The sequence below is a fragment of the Corvus brachyrhynchos genome, unplaced genomic scaffold (assembly GCF_000691975.1).
Source record: "Corvus brachyrhynchos isolate BGI_N302 unplaced genomic scaffold, ASM69197v1 scaffold5, whole genome shotgun sequence".
NCBI classification, from domain to species: Eukaryota; Metazoa; Chordata; class Aves; order Passeriformes; family Corvidae; genus Corvus; species Corvus brachyrhynchos.
This window is the reverse complement of record NW_008238321.1, coordinates 11514261-11535375: the sequence shown is the minus strand read 5'-3', so window position 1 is coordinate 11535375 and position 21115 is coordinate 11514261. Positions and strand designations below refer to the sequence as shown.

Genomic DNA, 21115 nt, shown 5'->3' with positions numbered 1-21115 from the left:
CTTTCTCTCCCACCTAAGCAGTATCTAGGACTTTCACTGTGTAGACAGGAAACAAGGCTGAAAAGTATTTTCTAGTTGGTTTATTGATGCCATAAATTTAATCTAATAAGGAAATGAATCCCAACAAAGAGGCAGCATACTTAGTTTAAGTAGTTTAGGAAAGAAAGCAACAAAGCCCCCTGTGCCTTTCCCAAAATAGCAGTTTCAGTGTTGCTGGTCCATGCGGTATTGCATGTGGCTGGAATTCAAATCCTTATAAAGCCCAGAATAGCTCAGCGTGGTCTACGTGCTAAAAGGCAGTTTGGCCCTGAAACTGGTTTCAGTGCTTTAACACGAGCTTTGCCAAAATATTTACTCTACTGACACAGGTTTCTGGGAGGAAGGGTTAGGGGTTAGAGGCCAGCTAATCAGCACTTAGCATCAGTGTTTGGGGAGGCCTCCCTTCCAATCCCGTACCAGTCATGCAGTGCTGCTCTTCCCCATAGACTGCATCTGTCCCTGGTCAGCCACACAGTCCTGAAATAGTTCACATATTTTAAAATACAAATAAGTGAAAATTTTGGTTTAGGGCTACTCAATACACTACTAAAAAGAGATGGCTCTGATACTCCTATTTTCATCTTTTTTATCTACTGCAAACTGAGATGATACATAATACATAAGGAGGAATATGGGGTGTCTGCGTGCATGAATTACTCTGTGCGGGCTGGGGGAACCAAGCTGGAAACAATCATGTGTTGATGACTCAGCTGCTGTGGTTCTCAATTTGGCTTTCACTGTGTTGGGAGTTAAAGGGGTGGGGAGAGACCACAGTCGAACTCTTTGTTGTATCACAGGGTTGTGCAGGGACTTGCTCTTCCCTCAGTGCAGTGTTGGGCAGTTCCTGGCCCCACGGCTTCCCACAGCTGGTGCTGCTCACATTCTCCACAGCCCCGAGGCAGGTTTATGCAAGCTCAGGGTTGGGGGAGACAACCTGTTCAGTGTGTAGAACTTGGTGAGGCCCTTTTTGCCCCCCAGCGTGCTGCCCAGCATCACAGAGGAGGTTTAACTTCAAAGCAGATAAAGCCTGATTTGCAGTGTTACAGAAGTTCAGATTCTGCATTGCAATCTGCTCATTGACAGGAGGCTTCAGTGTCTCTTCAAAGAGTTAAATGTGTTTCTGCTTGCCTGCCCAAAGTGAGGAGGACCAGAGTGTGGTGGGAAGACTAGAAGCTTTTGTGTGGGAGTGGCAGCAGCACTTTCCAGAGTCAGTTACAGATGAGGAAGGATAGGTGCTGGAAATGGGAGGATTTGGGTTCCCTTTGCATTTTTCTGAGACACATCTCCTGATTTTGCAGGTACAATGCAGTTACTGGGGACTGGGTTGAAGATGAAGTCCTTATCAAGATGGCTTCACAAGTAAGATCACGCTGTCCTTCATGTTTACTAGCAGCAAGTTTGTAATTTCCTTTCTGTTCCTGAATAGTGGCAGCAAGATGTTTTCCTCATAGAAGTTTTGAAGTCTCAATGTAGTTCTTTTCTCCTATCTCTTTTTCTTTGTCTCGTTCTCTCCAGGATAGAGTAGAAAATGGAGTCAGGCCTTCCCTGTCAGCAACATGAGGCATTTGTTCCATTCCCAGTGATTTCCCTTCCATGTCACCCCTCCCATTTCCTTCTGGCATCATTTCCCTGCCTGGCAGTAGTCTTAGTATTTTGTGTGCTCCCAAATAATTTCTGCTTTTAGAATGAAAACCAGCTGAATTTTCTGTATGTGAGGGTAGAAGGCACTGTCACTTCCCATTTAAGTCCTGGGGTTGATTGTGTGTTGGGGTCGCCTCGCTCTGTGCTGCTGGCATAGTATTTGGCATCTGGGGAGATGATGCTCTGTTTGGCACATCCTGAATGGAAGCCTGAAAGCAGAGAGCATGAGGTCTGTGAAGCTTCTTTAGGCAGACACACAGAGCTGACTCCCAACTGGGGAGAGAATTTAAATAACTTATTTAAAAGACATACCATGTCTTCTCCGTGGGACATTGGGGGGGAGGTTATCCAAGTGCCTTTTCCCCAGCTACCTGCTTGCACTACCAGTGGGTTTTCATTTTTCCTTGAGGAAATATTTTTATAGAGCCTGTTTGAAAACTGCTTTCTGCCCTATGTAAAGGGGAAGTCATGGTTGTGTCTCTTACTGGTTAGAAATTAACTTTGTGGAAATGGCAATGCTGGGTTTTTGTTTCTTCTTTTCCCCAGCCTTTCGGCCGTGGAGCAATGCGAGAGTGTTTCAGAACGTGAGTACCTGCCCACTTCATCTTTGTTGGCTTCCCTGCAGTATTTTTTTCTATGGTGACTCTAATTTCACTTAGATGTAGTGGAAATTGTGTGAAGCTCAACTCCTTTCTAAAGGGCATTGCTGAGGGGTTTATTCCTGTTTGTGTGACTCTACCTGCAGGGAGTGGCATTTAGAAAGGGGAATGTTCTCTGAATGTTCTACTTCAACCATCTCTGGGAGGCAAAATATTAATGAATGTGTGGTAACAGCTGCTTTGTTTCTGTGTTCCTTGTGTGCTAAAATACTTTAAAATTTGATACGAGGTCGTAGGTGTGGGCAGCCTGGAGACCAACTTGAGGCCTATAGTTAGGCAGAAAAAAGGAGAAAAAATATTTGGATGGTGCCGTTCCAACTGGAAAAGCCTCAGCTTGTGAAGAAGGTTATCCTCCTAGAGTTTGCTTTGGATCACATAAACCAAAATGATGTTCTGAGTAAGGCAGAACTTGAACACTAACAGTTGCGCTGCCCAGAAGGATAAAGTGTGGGGGAAGACAGAGTAGGAACTTTCCTTTCCTTGCAGAGTGTTATCAAATGTTATTGTGGGCATCAGCATCCAGATATAAATTGCTTTGTGCTAAGAGATTACCCCACCCCTTCCACGCTGGAAACAAATGTACATGTGTGTGTGTTTGAAACCATTCCCTCTTCTTCCCATGTGTGGAATCCAGAGAAATTGCACTTCATGTGTGGTTCAACTCTGGAAAGATAGATACTCCTGAAAGACAGAAATGGGATGTTTTGAACTTGAGCAAAATGGAAGACAAGTAACCCTTCAGTGCTCCAGTTTGGTGTTGTTTCAGTATCAGTTCACGCTGGTGGCTCTGTTCCTGCAAAGCCAGCTGGATACAGTAGTGAATGAAGCCTAGGAAGTAACAAATCTCAGCCCGCTGACATTGCTTTTAGCTCTTGTTATTTACCAAACTCCCCATTACACAATATTTTGAGGAATGCCATAAACAGAAATTTGTTAGCAGTTTTGCCTTAACCTCTGGTACTAAGAAAGCATAACTTGAATGTCAGCTTCCTACTGCTGGTTTCCCGTATGTGTCAGTGGTACATTGATATTTCCCATCTGGAGCTCTCTCCTAGATTTTTGTAACTCTGCTAGTCTTAAGTTAAGAAAGTGAGAGCATTAGCTGCCTGTGGCCCAGTGAAACAATGAGAGGGTATTGGCTTTAGAAAAACATGAGCTGGCTTGTTTTATGCAGAGGAGTGTGTTCCTTCAAGAACTGGGAAGTTTGAGAGCTGGCTGAAATTCTTACCTCACTTCCTTGTTCATTCTTTCCAAGGCCTCTGTTGCAGTGACTGTGTACCCATCCGTGTAGGAGGACAGACAGCATCAAGTTGTTTGGCCTGTAGAGTGTCCCCTGAACCAAGACCTCTGCACCAAGGTCTTGGCAGGGAGAGGAGAGGAAGGAGAGGGAAGGGTTGAGAGTTTGGGTGCTGCTGCTGATTAAAGCACCTGCTTAATGCATTTGTTGGCAGTCAGCAGATCCTCTCTTATCAAAGTTTTCCTGTGCTACTCACTACCACTCTCCTGCCCCAGCCCCCTTGCTTTGGAGGGATCTGTGGATTAAAGATTTGCACATCAACAAATTGCATCATGAGAACTGTCAGGTGCAATTTTGCTTCTGGGAGCATGTGGGTTACTGAGCAGTAACTGCTGTGTGTTGAGAAGCAGCAGATTGCGTTTATCCCAGAAGAGGTTTCTCAGTTCGTGTTTGAAAGGCCACTCCCCGGTAATTTCTGCAGAAAATAATTGTTGACATTAGAACAGGTTGTTGAGGAGGCACCAACCCTTCATACTCTGGGTTTGAGAGGAACAGGGAGGGAAAGGAATTGAGAAAAGGAGAAAGTTCAGAGCACGTGTAGCTGCATCTAAACCAAACAGTTTGGCACATCCCAGCCATTCCCAAAGGGTGTTTCATTCTCCCTTGTCCCCTTCCTGTGCTTCACGTTTCAGGTAGAATACCTGGTAAATGACTGAGGGTAATGCTCATCTTGGAACCTGGCTCTATCCATGCAGGCAAAGAAAGGGGAAATATTAAACTAAAATCCTTGGGTTTCCTTTCACTAACGATTGATTTGTCTTTCAGAAAAAAGCTGTCCAACTTCTTACACACTCAGAACTGGAAAGGTGCCTATAATTATGTTGCCAAGCAATACATAGAGAGTGTGAGCAGGGATGTGTATTTTGAGGACGTTCGACTGCAGATGGAAGCAAAACTCTGGGGAGAAGAGTACAACCGGCACAAGCCACCAAAACAGGTGCATTGAAGGATCAAAGCAAAAATGCAGTACTGTGCTTCTGTTGGCTTCACTTCAGACATAATTTGGAGGGAATTACTTGTTCACATTCCATCACATTCAAATTCTTAGATAGATTCTTTTGCCCTACTACGTTTTCTGTTAAATGATAGCTGATTCTCAGTGGAGTAAATACAGAAATTGCTTTATATTTCCAGGACTAGGGGCTGTGTGTTTGTGCATGTCTGACTGTTCTCAGCTGTTGACTGAAAACCAAAATAAAATGATGTTTGTAGTGCTCTCTTTGATGTGTGCCCAGCTGCTTTTGAGATAACCAGAGATGTCACAGAATTTATTGCCAGCAGCAGTCTCAGTAAGCGCTTAACTGTTAGTGCTTCAGGAAGGTAGATGCTTAAATCTTGCACACCTGTCCAAATATATAACTAGCAGTGAGTTTTGAGAAGAGCTGGAAACCTGCTGGAAACCTTAACAATTTTAATGGCCAAATGAGAGGTTTTGATATGTGGGATATTTGCATTGCCTCACATATAGGGGTTAGTTAATAACTACCTGTCTCATAACAGCAAGGTGAGTTATACAGTGAAGCACACAGAGAAAATTTACAAATCTAGAATTTTTAAATGCCATATAGGAGAAAATATGCAAGTAGAGTGAGAGTTGTGATGGTTTCTCCTTTAGGAATGTGTATGGGACAGAGGGAGAAGCTAAGGCAGAATACAGAGATACCTGAACAGTAGATACCTTCAGTCCTTCTCTGAAAAGGCATTTTTTCAAGTTGTGCAGTAGTGACAGTATGTTTTGCTCTCTGGGTGCAGAGCAGACTCTGCTTGCAGAGTACTCTTAAGGTACCCAGAAGATAAAATAGAAAGCCAGCACTTGCTGAGAATTTTTTCAGAGGGATTTGTTGCAGAAGTGAGGTGTTTTGAACTGACTGCTTTTAATTTATGGAATTCCTCCAGTAACTCAAGAAGCACAGTACTCTTCCCCCCAGTTAAACAGAAAGATCTTAGCAATTGTTCAGATTCTTGTGTTGGGAAAGTTTTCATGGCTGAGGATTCACACGCACTTTGATCCAAAGACAGTATTCTGTTAGTCATTGTTTATCTTCTTTCCCTCCCCAGGTGGATATAGTACAGACCTGTATTATTGAAATGAAGAACAGGCCTGGAAAGCCTCTCTTTCATCTGGAACATTACATTGAGGGCAAATACATCAAATACAACTCAAATTCTGGATTTGTGCGAGACGACAACATTCGTCTAACTCCGCAAGTGAGGCTTTGTTTAACGGTTTCCATAGAGTGCTGCAGGGAATTTCTGGGCTCTCTCCAGAGGTCTTGCATGACTGCCAAGAAAGGAAACTGCAGGCTCTGCAGTACAATGCCAGATTAATTTCTCTATTTGCAGTTTGTCTGCCCCTTACTTGGGGCCTGCTCTTTCAAGTGCTGAGTGCTTCTTTCTTGCATTTCAGTTGATTACAGTTGAGTTGAACAGGGTTAATACTCTTTGGAAACCTTAAGCCCTTTAATTATAACTGCAGGCATCAAAATATTTCAAACTTTCTTCAAATCGAGGCAGTGAGATCTCTCATGTAGTATGTACTGAATAGTCTTTTGGTGCCTCATGTAATGCACAAGACGTGGCTGGTATCCAATGCATGTAAATATATCTAGTCCATTAGCATATAAAAATGTTGGTTTTTCCAGCTGCAGCCTCTCAATAGCTGAATCTGAGATTGCGTATAGAAATACAAGTACAGATTTCAAGTGATTCTTGAATCTTGTGAAATAAATTTAAAATACTGTCGAAAAATGCAAAGTGGTCAATGTAATGAAGGTATTTTACTGAGCCTTGAGAGTTCTGTTCTTTACATTTTTTCCACTATTTTTAAGGTATTTATCATGATGCTTAATGTAAGCAGAGAATTTATGTTCTGGGCTGTTGTCTGTGCACTGAATCAGTGCTGTGCTTTCACAGGTTGGGAACAAAATGTTCTGTGGTATTTGCTGCAGTTAAAATGTTTGTCTATCACCACCAGTCACCTCCCCCAAGCCTGGCAACACTTTTTTGGAGGCCTTCCCAGAAGATTCCTAATATCTCAGCTTTATGCTGAAGAGAAGGGCTTTTTATACCTGATTCTTGAAATGTGTTTTTTGGAGAGCACAAATGTATAATTCATTGTCTGATACACAAATGTAGACACAGAGCAGTCACTCAGGGGAGCTCTCAGAGGGGAAGAAGAATTTGTGGGGATGCTCACATTTATTTATGGGGTTTTTTTCCAAGATGTGGCAGAGCTAAGGCTTGTTGGCAGAAGGAAGCAGTGTCCCAGAGATGCAGAGCTTGCAGATTCACAGGCACAGCCCGAATGTTTATACAGAAGTTACTCTGCACTGGCTTCAGAGCCCACTGTTGTTCCCTCTGCTAGCCAGCTCCCCACTACCTAAGGTGAAGACTCTAGTGAAAAGCAATCTCCAGTACAAAAATGAGGCATTAAGCAATCTTTACCCTGCCTGTGCCCACTGCTGCTTTTCACCCTGCCTTTTTTAGCCTATCTGCAAGTTGGAGCAGGTTGGAGAGACACGATACTACATGCTTTTAGTCTCTCTTGCTTCTTTCATCATGATGTTTATACCAGTTATATTTCACTGATAGGGTTATCAGACTTCTTTTCCCATTTATAACAGGTGAATATATGTTGCTGTTTCCAGTAGATCCAGGGAGAGTGTTCTCAGACATCTTCTATGGTTCTTTCCAGGCCTTCAGTCACTTCACCTTTGAGCGCTCAGGACACCAACTCATTGTTGTTGATATCCAGGGAGTTGGAGATCTTTACACAGACCCTCAGATCCATACAGAGAGTGGTACAGATTTTGGAGATGGCAACCTAGGTAAAATCAATGATTCTGTTTCACGTACTAAGGGGTGCTTCTTTTTATTTCCCAGCTCTGCTGAGTAGCCACTCATTTCTGAGGGTCTTGCAAGCAGCTGGGGAAGTTCTGTTGTGAGGAGTCCTGTACAGCTCAGCTGTCATATAAGGGCAGACTTAAAATGAGAGCTGATCTTGGCTCATGTCTCCTGGCTTACTCCTAAACAAGAAATGTAATTAAGTAGTTTCTACAATGTGAGAGCAGTAATCATGGCCTTTGATTTCCTTGTCACGTTGCAGGAATGGATACAGCTGAGTGCAGAGAGATAGGCACCATGTATTTTTGAAGTTCCAAGTGTCTATATATGAAGTTGTTCATAGGACACTGCAGGTTTTGTAAGCAGGATCAAATTTAGGCACATTCCTCAGCAATGCAGCCAAATTAGGTTTTTATTATATCCTGTTCATACATAGCTTTTCAAGATTTTTCAGACTCTCTTTAACTCTCTTGTGCAGAGAGTGAAAAGCTCTTACAGGTGTTGAAATGGAAGTGGGTTAGGCTGTGTGCTACAAAGCATTTTCTCTCTCTCTTTCTCTGGACTTTTCAGAAAAAGCTTTTGGAATTTTTGCTTTTGGTAAGTAAATCATAATAAAAATTTGATTAAACCCTTTCTTCACCTTTTTTTAATGCCTTAGGTGTTCGAGGTATGGCCTTGTTCTTTCATTCTCATTTCTGCAACAAGATCTGCAAAAGCATGGGGCTTGCACCATTTGATCTTTCATCCAAAGAGAAAGATGCCTTGGATTGTAATAAAAAATTGCTTGTAAGTGCTTGATGAAAAAGTGTAATTAAGCTGTAGCTTTAATTAATAGGGAACCTTGTAACACAGTGTATGCTTGGGACCAAGGAGATCTTTGAATGCTGAAATAATTTATTAAGTTTTGGATCTCACAAACCTGATTTGATGCTTGTTGCAAATTGATCTCAGTTTCAGCTAATTTTGGTGGGAATGGGACTTGATGAAACACTTTGAATGAAATTCAGTCCTAAACAAAACTCTCTCTGACAGTAAAAATGTCAGGGCTTGATATTTTATTGCAGAGTAGAACTTTTCAAAGCAAATACTTCACTATACATGTGCATATTTATACCCTCTCTTTCGTAGAGGACTCCTAATAAACATTCACATCGGCTTGTGTAGCATGCTTGGGATACACAGGAGGATTATTCACAGGACTTTCTTGTTGATTTGCCAAGGAATCCGCTCAGACGATTCTCCGTGGCACAGAGGAGAAATGCGGCAGCAGCCGGGTGAGGACGGTGTCCGGGAGTCGGCCCCCTCTGCTCTTCCGCCTGTCTGAGAACTCCGGGGATGAAAGCATGAGTGATGTGGCATTTGACTCCCTGCCCTGCTCTCCCTCCTCGGCAACCCCTCACAGCCACAAGGTGGACGTGCTCAGTGAGTGAGCCTCATCCATCACCTCGGGGGCGGTTCTGAACAGTGGGCTTGTCTTACTTCGATTTTGTCTTAACTTTGTTCTTAGCCACAACAAGCATTGATTTAGTCCAGAACAGTTGTTTTTGGTGCTCCTCTTTGAGCAGAAGTAACACTGAAAGTACTTCTATGTAGATAATTAATGTACAGATGCTTCTGTGAAAAAAACAGCAGTAATATGATGATATCTAGAGCTTTTTCGTCAATCATGTTATCCTTGTAATAACAGCAAATATTTCTCCTAGACTGGCCTGTGTTCAATGAAGTGGATAACTTGGATCAGCTTGACAACAAAAGGGTGAGTGTCTTTCCAACAGAAAATGAGGTTGCAGTTGCCTAATGAAATGTGTCTTTATAGGATTTCCCAAAGGTTTTGTTCAATAAAAGCACATAAAGATGCTCTGCCTATTTTTACTCTTGCAGATCATGTTACCTTTGTGCATTTGCTGTTTCTAGTAAAGGAAGAACATTTTATTTTAATATTTTAGTATTCATTATTTTGCCACCAGAAATTTATTTGCATCTGGTGTATTTTAACAGGTACTTAAAGCATGTACCTGTTCCCCTGCTTTCATGTTGTGTCTCGGGCACTTGTGCCAGCTACTGTGGCATGAAAGCTAAAGAATCCCTATGGATGAGGTCTCTGCAAGTACTGGTACCATGGGATGTTAGAGAACCTTGCCTGAGGAGATGCAGGAAGTTTGCAATGGGCATTTTCCAGTGCTGGGCCTTAGTGCCAGGGGCTGTCAGTTACTGATTTTCCACTGAAGATTGAAAACTGTATTTAGTGGATTCTTGATTTGATAAAATGTGCAAGTCGTTGGTTTTTTTAATGTATGTAAGGGAGAAGGCAATCTTAGATGGTGCTTTCTGTATAATGTCTTGCTCCTTCTGGCAGAGGTAGCACAATCATTTTCATCCAGTATAACCATCCAGTATTTTTCATTGAAGAAGCAAAAGGTTTGCTCTGTGAGAAGTGTCATGCCAAGGTCCTTACAAAGTGTGATGCTAATGCTGTTCTGTTCTTGTTTTCTGTAGGATTTTGAAAATGGTGGAGACAGTGGATATCCCAGTGAAAAGAGAAGTGAGACAGAAGATCTGGATCATAGAGAGAGGGTAAGAACCTGACTGGTATAGCAGAGTTGGGCCTGTTCATGCTTAAACTGTTTCTGTAGAAGAATCTTGTTTTTTGTCCTTCCTGATCTAGATCTGATCCTGATCTAGACTTTGAAAACAGAGGAAACAAAGAAATTCCCTGATGCTGAAAATTACTTATTCATATTGGGAATGACAGTCCTACAGGAAGAAATGATTTGTAATGAGTAGCTTAATTTCAAATATCATATTTGATTACATGTTGTTGCGTGGGTTTTTTAAGTATTGTGTATTGCATTTGGGAGGTGTAGCCATCTTCTTGTCATATGGAATCCATGAATATGATCTGCTCTCAGACTCGTTTACCCTCTTTGCTTTATATAGCTTGAAACATTACAGAACTTAACGTTGTTGTCAGGTAATAATATGTAACTTTAGAATTCCTGTGGGTTACTTGGTTACTCCTCCAAAATACACATTTTTAAATAAATGCTATTTGACCTGGAGTTCTTAACAAGATACTTAATTAGAAGACAGGAAAGAGAATATTGCTTCCAAAGATACTACTCCTTTTGTCATCTCCTTTTGGCAAGGTATTTGTCATGGCATCTCCAGTTTACAGGATTAAAGCCCATGTGTGCCAAGTTCCTGATCATTTTGATATGTTTCTTAGAATATTGTGATATCAGTGAAAGAAAAGGATCCAGTGGAAACCATTTTGGTCGTTGTCACTATTAATTCTGCAGGATGGGGATAGTGTAGAGGGGTGAACCTGGAACACATCAGTTGCTGCAGATTGAATGATGCAAATCTTTACATTAACATAGGGCCATTCAAACAACAACCGGAGGCAGGAGTCTGATGAAGACAGTTTGGGAAGCTCTGCAAGGGTAAATAAAGCAGAAATGTTCACAGTATGAGTTTGCTGCTCTGCTTGTCCTTTGTTCCACTCATCTGCCACCTAACCACATCACTAAACCAGATGTCAGTTTCCCTTCCTTTTCAGCTACAGAAAATGTTTATTAATATCAACTTACCTCTCTGTTATTTCCTTTTATGTTTCATCTTTATTTGCTCATTCAAGAAGTACTGTGAAACGAATTGTCACCTCTGTAGCTGATCTCTGTCATAAATCAGTGATTATGCATGGGTTTCTCACTTAAAAACATAAATTTTAGTTCTATGGATTCTTTTTCTGCCTAACTAAATTGTATTTCCTTTTTGCGCGTCATTTTTGGAATTACATCCTATGTGTGATTATATGATTTCTTAAAAACATGCAGTGTTTGAAATAGATACACAGTGCAGAGAAGCACTGTCACCTGAGTTAGGAAAGACCAGACCTTGAATGTTTTTACAAGATATAACTTCTGTGATAATTGGTCTTTGGTTTAACTTAAACATATAACTGCTATGAAAGGAAATTAAAAGCAGAGCTTTGACAACAATTAATAATTAATTTAGATACAATTTTCAGAATTTCCTTTTAATTATTATATATTCCTGTTTCAGAAAATTGAAACAGCTTTAACAGACTGAAGTTCTGTGCCAGTAACCTTTCCTGCTGTGTTTCCCCTGTGTACCTGCAAAGGCCTTAATTATGATAGGATTGTGTTCAGCTGTTTCCTATTGACCTCTTATGTTGAAAACTTTCTTCTTGTTTGGGTTGCTCCTCCTGAGAAATGCCAACACATGTATCTGCCTGTCATTGTCTGCATTGTTACATGTAATTTTCCTAGAGTTCTAGAATGCAAGCTGCATTTTAAGTGTTGTTAACTGAAATTCTGGACAGAAAAGTGTGGGTTTCATTTTTTTTGTGCATGGGTGACTTCAGTGCTTAGTGTGACTATTCAGTTCCTTATTTTTGTAAGTAACTTTTTCTGATTCAGAACTTTAAGATGATTCTTTACTTCACTGTAAAGTGATGATGTTCAGATTAGAAATAGAGGGGTTTACTCCATTTATTTAATGAACAATAATAACCATTTATTCAGCTACTAATAGGACTTTTGAAAGCTGTGTTTTAAAATACAGTATTTACTACCAAGTAACAATATTAATGGAGGCTTTGATTCCTGGGTGGTAATCCATATGGATGGGAATTTTAATTTTGAATATAAATAACCATATATTTCATATTTCAGATCAGTGTGGAGAAATGGAATCTCTACAACTCTTCCAGAGTCCACATCCACAGACCGTCCTGTGTTGCCCAAGAAATTCAGAGGCTCAATGCACTAGAACTTGAAAAGAAAATTGGGAAGTCAGTCCTTGGAAAGGTAGGATGGGCCTATTGATACTGTTTTATCCAACAAGAAGCATCTTGTATTTATTACTTACATAGAGTTGTTGCCCTGCATGCGTTTATTTGTGCAGGTGAAAATAACACATCCATAGCTTTGTGTCACCTACCCATGTTGTATAAGGGACATCTGAGTTCAGGAACCCATTAATTCCATCTGCTTTTGGCCTTGCAATGTCTGGGCTCCTTTGGGAAGAACTCTGCTGTTGTTAGTCTGCCTTTCCAGAGGCATCACACAGGGAAGATACAGTGGGATGGATATGGTGTGCCTGCTCCACATACATCGCACATAGGCAAAGCTGAGCTCCTGAAAACTGGTAGCATGGACTGACTCTTTTTAATCCAGACTTTTCCGGGTAATGCAAATGTGAATTAAGTTTGGGTTTATGTATGGCCTTAAGCCCATACCTAAAACGTCTTTCTGAATGTCCTGGGAGCCTTAGGTGTTCTCAAACCTTTTGGTGTGGGAAGAAACCTGTTTTTCACAGAATCATTTAAGTTGGAAAAGATCTCTAAGATGAGCGTCTAGCCTCTGACTGATCACCACCTTGTCAACCAGACATGTTCAGTTGTTTCTTGAGCACCTCCAGGATCAGTGATTCCACCACTTTCCTGGGCAGTCCATTCCAGTGTTTAACAACCCTTTCCATGAAGAAATTCTTCCTGATGTCCAACCTGAATGTCCCCTGGTGCAGCTTGAGGCTATCTCCTTTCATCTTGTCACTAGCTGCTTGGGAGAAGATGCTGAGCCCCGTCTTGCTAGAACCTCCTTTTATATAATTGTAGAGAGTGATAAGATTTCCCCTGAGCCTCCTCTTACTCCAGGACATACCTCTAAGACCTGGTAAAGTGTGGGCAGAGGGGTTTTGAAGGATCCCTCCATGATCCTGTGTCTGTCCTGTGCAATTGTGTCCAGGTTCACCTGGCCATGGTTCGCTATCATGAAGCCGGGCGCTTCTGTGAGAAGGACAAGGAGTGGGATCGGGAGTCGGCCCTGTTCCACCTGGAGCACGCCGCAGACTGCGGGGAGCTGGAAGCCATCGTTGGCTTAGGACTCATGTGCTCTCAGCTGCCACATCACATTCTTTCCGAGGTCACTCTGGAGGTACGGAAAATGCCAAAAAGCAGAATTGTAATCCATTCGAAAAATAACATAGGAATAGCAGGAAAGGGAGACAAAGCAAAAACCATAGTCAGGTGTTCTGTAGCCTCTTCAGAAAAAATAATTACTTTGTGATTTGGACAAAACAGCAAAATGTGCCGCCTCTTTCTGGGTTTGCCAGTAAATTACTGCATGCCTTTGGGAAGCTTTTGAAGCCACCTTTACTATTCAGCTGCTTTATTTCTTGTGGCTGTGCCAGTTTCTCAGACATACTAAATACTTGCTGACTTTGAGAAGCTGCATTTAATGTTAGAAGGATGAAGGGATGGTTTTACTTAGAAATAAGCATTTTAAAGGTTTTGTTTCCTTTACTAGGACACAAAGGAGAACAGAAATAAAGGATTTAATTACTTGCTGAGAGCAGCAGAAGCTGGAGACCGGCCTTCCATGATTTTGGTAGCAAGAGCATATGATACAGGTGTAAATCTTGGTGCAGACAGGTACTGTGCATGGCTAAATTAACTTGGTGGTGCTTCACTGAGGCAAGGCTGGGGCAATGATTTTTCTGCTTTTTTATTTTAGCATGTCCTTGTTCTTTACCTGGGTTTTCCGTTTTGCACAACAGTGAAACTATAAATTTTATCACCGTCAACATTAAACTTTTAATTGAAGTTCACTGAGCATTCTCAGTATGAAAATAACTGATTTTAATGTATTTATGAAACAAGACTCTGCAACTTCAGGTTTTTTTCTAAATCAGTTACTTTCACAAATGTAAATGCCAGACCAAAACCATACAGCTGGTAATGAGGCTCAGACTCTGGAGTTCAGCAGAACACTTCAGTCTAATACTTTCTCCTCTGTAATTCCTGCATAACGTGACCCCAGCCTCATTTTGCTGTAGTGATCTAATGCTGCAGTGCAGTTAGTGGGTCTTCATGAGAACATTTGCTTTCTTGGAGAGCATCAAAGCTCTGAGAAGCCGGTACAAAATTGGATGCTGAATCTCCAATGCAAAGTACATTTGTTTCCTAAGGGAACCATCTTCCAAATTCTTTTTGTACTTCAGGGCCCAGGACTGGAAGGAGGCACTGCACTGGTACAATGCTGCGCTGAACATGACCGACTATGATGAGGGAGGTGAATATGATGGCACTCAGGATGAGCCCCGGTATCTGCTCCTGGCCAGGGAAGCAGAGATGTTAATGATGGGAGGGTTCAACCTGGATAAGGATCCACAGAGATCAGGTGTGGCCTCATTTTGTTTCTGTTACCTATAATCCTGCTTTTTCTTCCCTTCTCCCCCAGCATGTACCCCAAAAATAGATTTCTTGCTTCAGCTGTTACAAAACACAGAGAGGGTCAGTACCTTCAGATTTAATGATGCTGGGTGTAACAAGGCTGGTAACAGTGAAAGAAGAGATCTTGGCAGTGACAGGGTAGTGGGTGGTGCCAGGTCCAATCTGTGGCACACTGAGTCACTGCCAGGCAACCTTCACTCCCTCCGAGGCTGCTCTTCGGGTCACTTTCCTGAGCTGCAGGTTGGTGCTTGTAGTTTGAGTTACACCCATTGACTCCCAGGCCCTACACAGCATTCTCTTAGTTGCTGTGTAACCTACATCCTAGATGTCTGTCTTGGGGGGCTCCTACAGGCTGGTCCTATTTCCCATCCTTCCAAATATATTGAGGAGCCATCAGCAGCCACTTGTATCACTTTCAACTTGAAGAGCAGAAGCCAGATTCCCAGCTGGTGTAACTCTGACACTATTAGAACACACCCATACATCCGGTCCTGCAGTTTGACCTCAATTTCTCCTTTTGTCCTTTATTTGCTTCAGGCTAAAGCCATGTTCTTTCTTTACTCTGTCAACATAACTGATACTGTTTCCTCTCTAGGTGAGCTTTACACAGAAGCAGCAGAAGCAGCCATGGAAGCCATGAAGGGCAGACTGGCAAATCAGTACTACGAAAAAGCAGAAGAGGCTTGGGCAGTGATGGAAGAATGACACTGAAATTAAGCAGTTCTTGTATATAATTTTTTAATACACTTGCTGCATTTGCAGCTAAAAAGATGTATTTTTATGTGATGTTACCAGTTTCTTTCTTTCGTATTTTAGTTTTATAATTTTTTGAGGGTAGAAATCTAAGTGTAAGTAGTATGTAGGGTGCCACAGCATACTTCTGTTTGTGTTTTAAAGCTGTAGTGCTGACACACTTGGACCTTTTGTACATTTTTACTGTTAGAACTAAGGGGTCTCTTTTTTTGACAAAAGAAAATGAGGCCTTCTTGTTTAGGTTTTAGACATCCTGTTTTTTACACAGCAAATGATCAGTTTACATTTTTCTTCTCCTCTCCACATACAGAAAAACATTTTCCTAAATTCTCAGCATTTCTTCATCATTTTTGGTGTATCTCACCAAATTTGCACATGAATGTAAATTTTCAGTTTATGGATGCAGCTACTGATGTTAGTAAGTAGTCCCATTCTGTTTTGCTGACATTGTTGGACACTGTTATTCTCAAATGAATTTCAGATGGAATCCTTAGTTTGGGCAGGGGTAGGGAAGATGATTCTGATTGGCAGTGAGGATGTTCAGGGTGGAATGTTTTATTCATTACCAGCATTGCATATTATACCATTAGAAAATCACTCATGTTCCTGATGAGGTGAGGCATGCAGCTACCTCTCTGTTTCACATTTTGCACCATATAAAAGTTTAGTTGGATAAAATTCTACTGACCTTATATTTGTTTAGTGATGGACAGTAGCAAGATTTGTAATATATGGGTAATTTGAAGTTATTTTTACAGTGTCATCTCAAATCTCAGTGAAGCTAGATCATCTCACTTAAAATGAGAACACATTTTCCACCATTTCCAGATGTGTGTTTGAAGAGGGTAGGAGATGTTGATTCACCTATTTCTGTGTACAGATAACAATTTACATGGTTTAAGTATATTTTTAAATGGTGTTTTATCTGTAAATGGTTTCAAATGCCATTTAGAGAAGAATTGCTAGTTAGAAAGGGAGAACAGTATTATCCCCAAACATTTGAATTTGTGTCCTCTTTGCCTAATCCTAACTAGTGAGGGGAGGACAAATACCTGGTGGTGGTTGAATTATCATTGTATAGAGATAAGTTTCTTCCGAATCCAGTCTTTTATTCCAAAGCTGCTGTGCCATCTATATGGATAGTACAGAAGCTGTTCCTGGTCCTTGGTTGTGGTTAACAGGCATTTTGCAGGAGATTTAAGATGGAAGCTTCTGCTTCCTTGGCCTTGCTGTCTCCTGAGGTGTAAATTGATGTGCACAAGGGGCAGCCCCTCTGAAGTGCTGAATGACCTGTAATGCTCACCACTTCAGCCAGGCTCTTAAAAGCAGGCTTAAAGCTAAGCAGGCTGAGAGATGATGCAGATTGATTAGGATTTCTCACATGCATAGCCAAGGAATATTAATTTCTTGTAAAATGCAGAAATTGTTCAGGGAACAGAAGTCAGTTCTCCCTTTCCTGTGCAAGTTCCTGTCACTGGGATCAAATTGTGCTCCCATTTTCTCTTTTTTATGGCAAGTGGATCTTGAATTACTGCTTAGACAGTATCCAAGGATGATGTCAATAACAACTGCCACTGTCTGAAAGGGGTGATCTCCTGGTGGTTAAGGGAGTGAGATGGGAGGGTTTGAATCCTTTCTAGGAGAGAAGGGAAAGTAATCCTCAGTGTTGTGCTTCTGGCTGGTGCTGTAACTACCAGGCAGTTGTAGCTGTGAGCAGCCTTGCAGCACATGGCAACATCATCTAGCTGTACATTGCAGGGGTTGTGGGAAAGTAGTGCCCACGGCCTGTTTTGTTTTGAGAGTGAAGACCAAGGTCTTCACCCATTAATGGGGGAAGGTCTCATTTCTACATCTCAGTTGGTCTTGGGTAGTGAGGTACTAAAATGGCCAGATGTTTGGACCTAGTACTTTCTGTTCCTAATATGCTGAAATAGAACCAGAGAACTGCAATTCAGATGAGCTATCGAAAGTTCTGCTTTAGATGCCTAAAACCTCTCTGGAATGTGGCTTTTTTTTTTTTTCTATTTCAGTTCATAGCATTAAGGTATCAGCTGTCAGTGAAAGGTGAAGCCACTCCCCTCTAAAGACAGTTGAATAGTCTGTTTTGTGCAGAACCTATACAGTGTAGGGACTATAGCAAACTTAGACAAAAGGATTTGTTTCCCTCATAAGGTGTTGATGCCAAATCTTTGAGATTTTCCTTGAGAAGGAAGCATGTGTGACAACACCACTAACCATGTAGGGAGGAGATTGAAAGTGCCTGTCCAAAATGTGCATGCAGAGGATGTAGAGTGTAATAATTGACACTTTTTGGTGTAGTCTAATTTGCTAAATTCAGTAGTTGCTAAAGTTGCTGTCAGCTCTGTGTAGATCTGGTATGTAAATGTGCACACAACTCAGTGCAAAAATTATTATGATTAATTCTTTGTTTGCAAATACTGCTTTTTAGTGATGAAGACTACCTTCTGTCCTAAGGTGTATCATATGATTTAGCCATACAGTAAATGGGACTGTCAATAATATGAAAATGGAAATTGTTTACAGAAATATTCACAACTTATTCTGTGACATTCTTTTGAAGGGAGAAACTGTATATTTTAAAGACTTTTGCAATGATACTGCTATATGCTGTATTTTTAATCTATTCACAATGAATAAACAAAAATCTGTATTTTTAAAAAATGTGAAAATGAATCTGAGGCTCAGCCTGCCAGAACTTACCTGGGTTCAGTGTTTCCAGATGTCAGTGGGAATATTGCTTGGGTAAGGACAGTGAGATGGAAGCCTTTGTTTGTATGTCAGACAAGCAAATACTGCTTGCCTGCATCACTTAGTCCTCTCATTCACTTTGTCTGGGTTCATTCTGGCTAGTCAATAAAATGGTTCTTTTTGTCACTTTCCTCAGAGTTTTACTCATTGCTTGTGGGTGTTTGGTTTTGTTGTTTTGTTTTTTTTTTCTTTACAGATTGCCAAAAATTCAATCCTACTATTGCAAGCTTCCAGAAATCCTCTCTGTTATTTGTATTATTCCATTCCTGATTTCATCCCCTTTCAACAGTCAGAAGTAACTAACTGGGAGGAAATTATTAGATGTGTAGCAACAAAATCTGTTTTCCTCCAGAAAAACAAAATGGTTGATGTACTCTCTGATTTGCATTTGATTACACACGTGGTGCCTGTACCTAATGGAGGATAAAATGTAAGAGCTGGAGGGCTCATTTGCAGGGTGCTGCAGAGGCCTCCCTATGCATTTAGCTTTTGTTTAGTCCTGAGAATGGGCTGGAAATTCCTGGGCTCTGTGATTTGAGGTGGGAGAGGTTTTTGTCCTGGCTACAATATTTGATGATAAACTGTCATCTTGCTATGATTTATTTCCTTTTCTGTTCAAGAATAATCTGTTTGATACAGGCCCTTTCAAACTGTTACAAAGGGAGCTCTTCTTGTTGTTTTTTTATTGCTTTATTTAGACAGGTGGAACTTCTTACACCTGTGTAGTTGAAACAATGTGAAATTACCCCCTAGCAAAGGCACTGTGAAATAGCAGAATTTCCTAACAAAAAAGCACCACGTGGGCCTCTGCACTGTAGAATCAATAAGATGAAAAATGGTGAAATTTGGCCCTGCTATAGCTTTACAGCCTGTTTGGCAAGTGTAGCAAAGTAAGAATAGCATTCTTCAGAAACCATGGAGACAGCAAACTCTTACAGCTTTTGAAGTGTAAATAAGAATATTGCCTGTTTCTTAGTTACTGTGGGACTGATTTGAATCTCACTCTCTTCCCCACAGATGTAATTTCACTCAGAGCAGAGGGAGTGCTGACAGAGCCAGGTGTGGTTACAATGGGTCAAATCAGGACTTCCATCTGAATTGGGACAGGCAGAATTTCATTTGAAGCTCTCAGGATGGATGCTGGGCAGTGCTGCTAGGGGTGAGTCAGGGTGTTTTCAGGTTTAAGTTCAGGGATATCTCTCAGTTGCTCCCTGACGGACCTGACTCCTGTGTGGGGACAGCTCAGGGGTGTGTAACCATTGGGCCTGGCCCTTAGTCTGGAAGTGTTCAAGACATGCTGAGTCCTTGCTGTTCTGTGGCTGATTCCTGTGCCAGGAAAACAATGTGGTGGGGCTGGTAGCTTGTGTTATAGTTTATGTTCTCCTCTACATTAATTCTTTCTTAATTTGGAAAAAGTCCTGTAATTACAATGGACATCCCACAGGTGAAATGAAAAAACTGGTGACCCAACTGCCACCAGCCTCCTCTCCTCCCTGACCCTCTCCTGCTGCTCTGCAGAGTCAGCTCCCTCTGTTCTTAAAAAGCCTCATGTCCTGAAAAGGCACTGAACTGAGGGTGTGCAACTGCAGCAGCACTGGAGGAGTTTATTCATGTTTACATGTGTGTGCTGTTATTCCTCAGTACTTGCAGGCAGTGAATGAAATTTTTAGCAAGACTCTGCAATGCTGCAGCTTCTCCTAATGAGAGTGGTGAAATGCAGGCACAGGTTGCCCAGAGAGGTGGTGGATGCCTCATCCCTATAAACATCCAAGGTCAGGTTGGATGGGGCTCTGAGCTACCTGATCTGGTTGAAGATGTCCCTGCTCAGTGCAGGGAGTTGGACTGTCAGACCTTTGAAAGACAGTTCCAACCCCAGCCAAACCCATCCATGATTCCATGTTCAGCAGCTCCCTGGAAAGAGAGCTGGCACCACCGGGTGCTGCAGGGACAGGCTGTGGGAGGTGCCAGGGGAAAGGGTTGAATGATGCTGTCAGCAGGGATCTAGCAGGTTTATTTTCTCTATCCTATTTAAATGAAATGCCACAAGGACAAGATTAAATCAAGCTGCATTAAGGCTTTGTGGCCTTACGGTAGAGAAGCTGGAATTTTTCTCCAAATACAACCCTTCAGTTGTAACTAAGTGGTGAAAATAACATTAATTCTTTAAGAAAACTTACTAGACTTTCAGGCAAAATGCGGCCAGAGACTCCCAGGGGCAGGTTCATGGAGCACCCGCCGCTGAGGTGTGCTACCACCCCTTTGCAGGAGTGTACTGACTGCTGCCCTGCTGGTCCCTGTGCTGTAACCAAAAGAACAACCCCCCAGCCATAAACTGCTGACTTTGACCGTGCAAACTCAGTGAGTTGTGGCTTTGCAACGGAAAATTAAAACTTTAGAACTTTTTTTAGGCTTTCAGAGGGGGTGCTCGGGAGATGCCACACGTACCGCGCAGGCGGCTGTGCTGCTCCGTGGCATCCACGTGGCAGCGGGCGCGGCGCACAGGGCTCGGGCGCTGCTGCTCCCGCCCGTCCTGGGTGCATCGCGCCGCTCCAAGTGCCGCTGCTTGGAAACGGGCTGAAAAGGAGCCCCCGCGTTTTATTTTTCGGGTAGAAGGGGCGTGTGGGGAGCCCGAATGCTGCGGATAGAGCGGTGCGGGGAAGAGGAAAGGCGATCTGGAATAAAAGTGTCGCCACGAGAGCGCATTGGCACGGCGGTAGCGTGGCCGAGCGGTCTAAGGCGCTGGATTAAGGCTCCAGTCTCTTCGGGGGCGTGGGTTCGAATCCCACCGCTGCCAGCAACGCTTTTTTTGCGCCGCGGGCGGGCGCTATCGCCCCCTAGCGGCGGCGGGCGGGGGGG

General features: G+C 42.2%; 1 protein-coding gene and 1 non-coding gene across 5 annotated transcripts in view; both read left to right on the top strand.

Moving 5' to 3' along the window:
- Window positions 1–18390, top strand: part of EEF2K (eukaryotic elongation factor 2 kinase) — a 26794-nt gene extending 8404 nt beyond the window's left edge. For 3 of the 4 annotated variants that reach the window (XM_008633509.2, XM_017734168.1, XM_017734169.1), the window contains 15 exons: window positions 1338–1398; window positions 2227–2264; window positions 4402–4573; window positions 5695–5844; window positions 7331–7463; window positions 8138–8265; window positions 8700–8901; window positions 9183–9235; window positions 9976–10053; window positions 10860–10922; window positions 12177–12311; window positions 13251–13439; window positions 13812–13936; window positions 14506–14684; window positions 15333–18390. In XM_008633509.2, the coding sequence (XP_008631731.1) occupies window positions 1338–1398; window positions 2227–2264; window positions 4402–4573; window positions 5695–5844; window positions 7331–7463; window positions 8138–8265; window positions 8700–8901; window positions 9183–9235; window positions 9976–10053; window positions 10860–10922; window positions 12177–12311; window positions 13251–13439; window positions 13812–13936; window positions 14506–14684; window positions 15333–15442 (1816 nt within the window). In that variant the 3' untranslated portion in view covers window positions 15443–18390. Of the gene's footprint in view, window positions 1–1337; window positions 1399–2226; window positions 2269–4401; window positions 4574–5694; window positions 5845–7330; window positions 7464–8137; window positions 8266–8699; window positions 8902–9182; window positions 9236–9975; window positions 10054–10859; window positions 10923–12176; window positions 12312–13250; window positions 13440–13811; window positions 13937–14505; window positions 14685–15332 lie in introns of all 4 variants that reach the window. The other variant, XM_017734170.1, reaches the window with a different exon arrangement.
- Window positions 18391–20971: 2581 nt separating this feature from the next.
- Window positions 20972–21053, top strand: TRNAL-AAG. Its single transcript has one exon. It is a non-coding gene; the product is annotated as a tRNA-Leu (tRNA).
- Window positions 21054–21115: the final 62 nt, after the last annotated feature.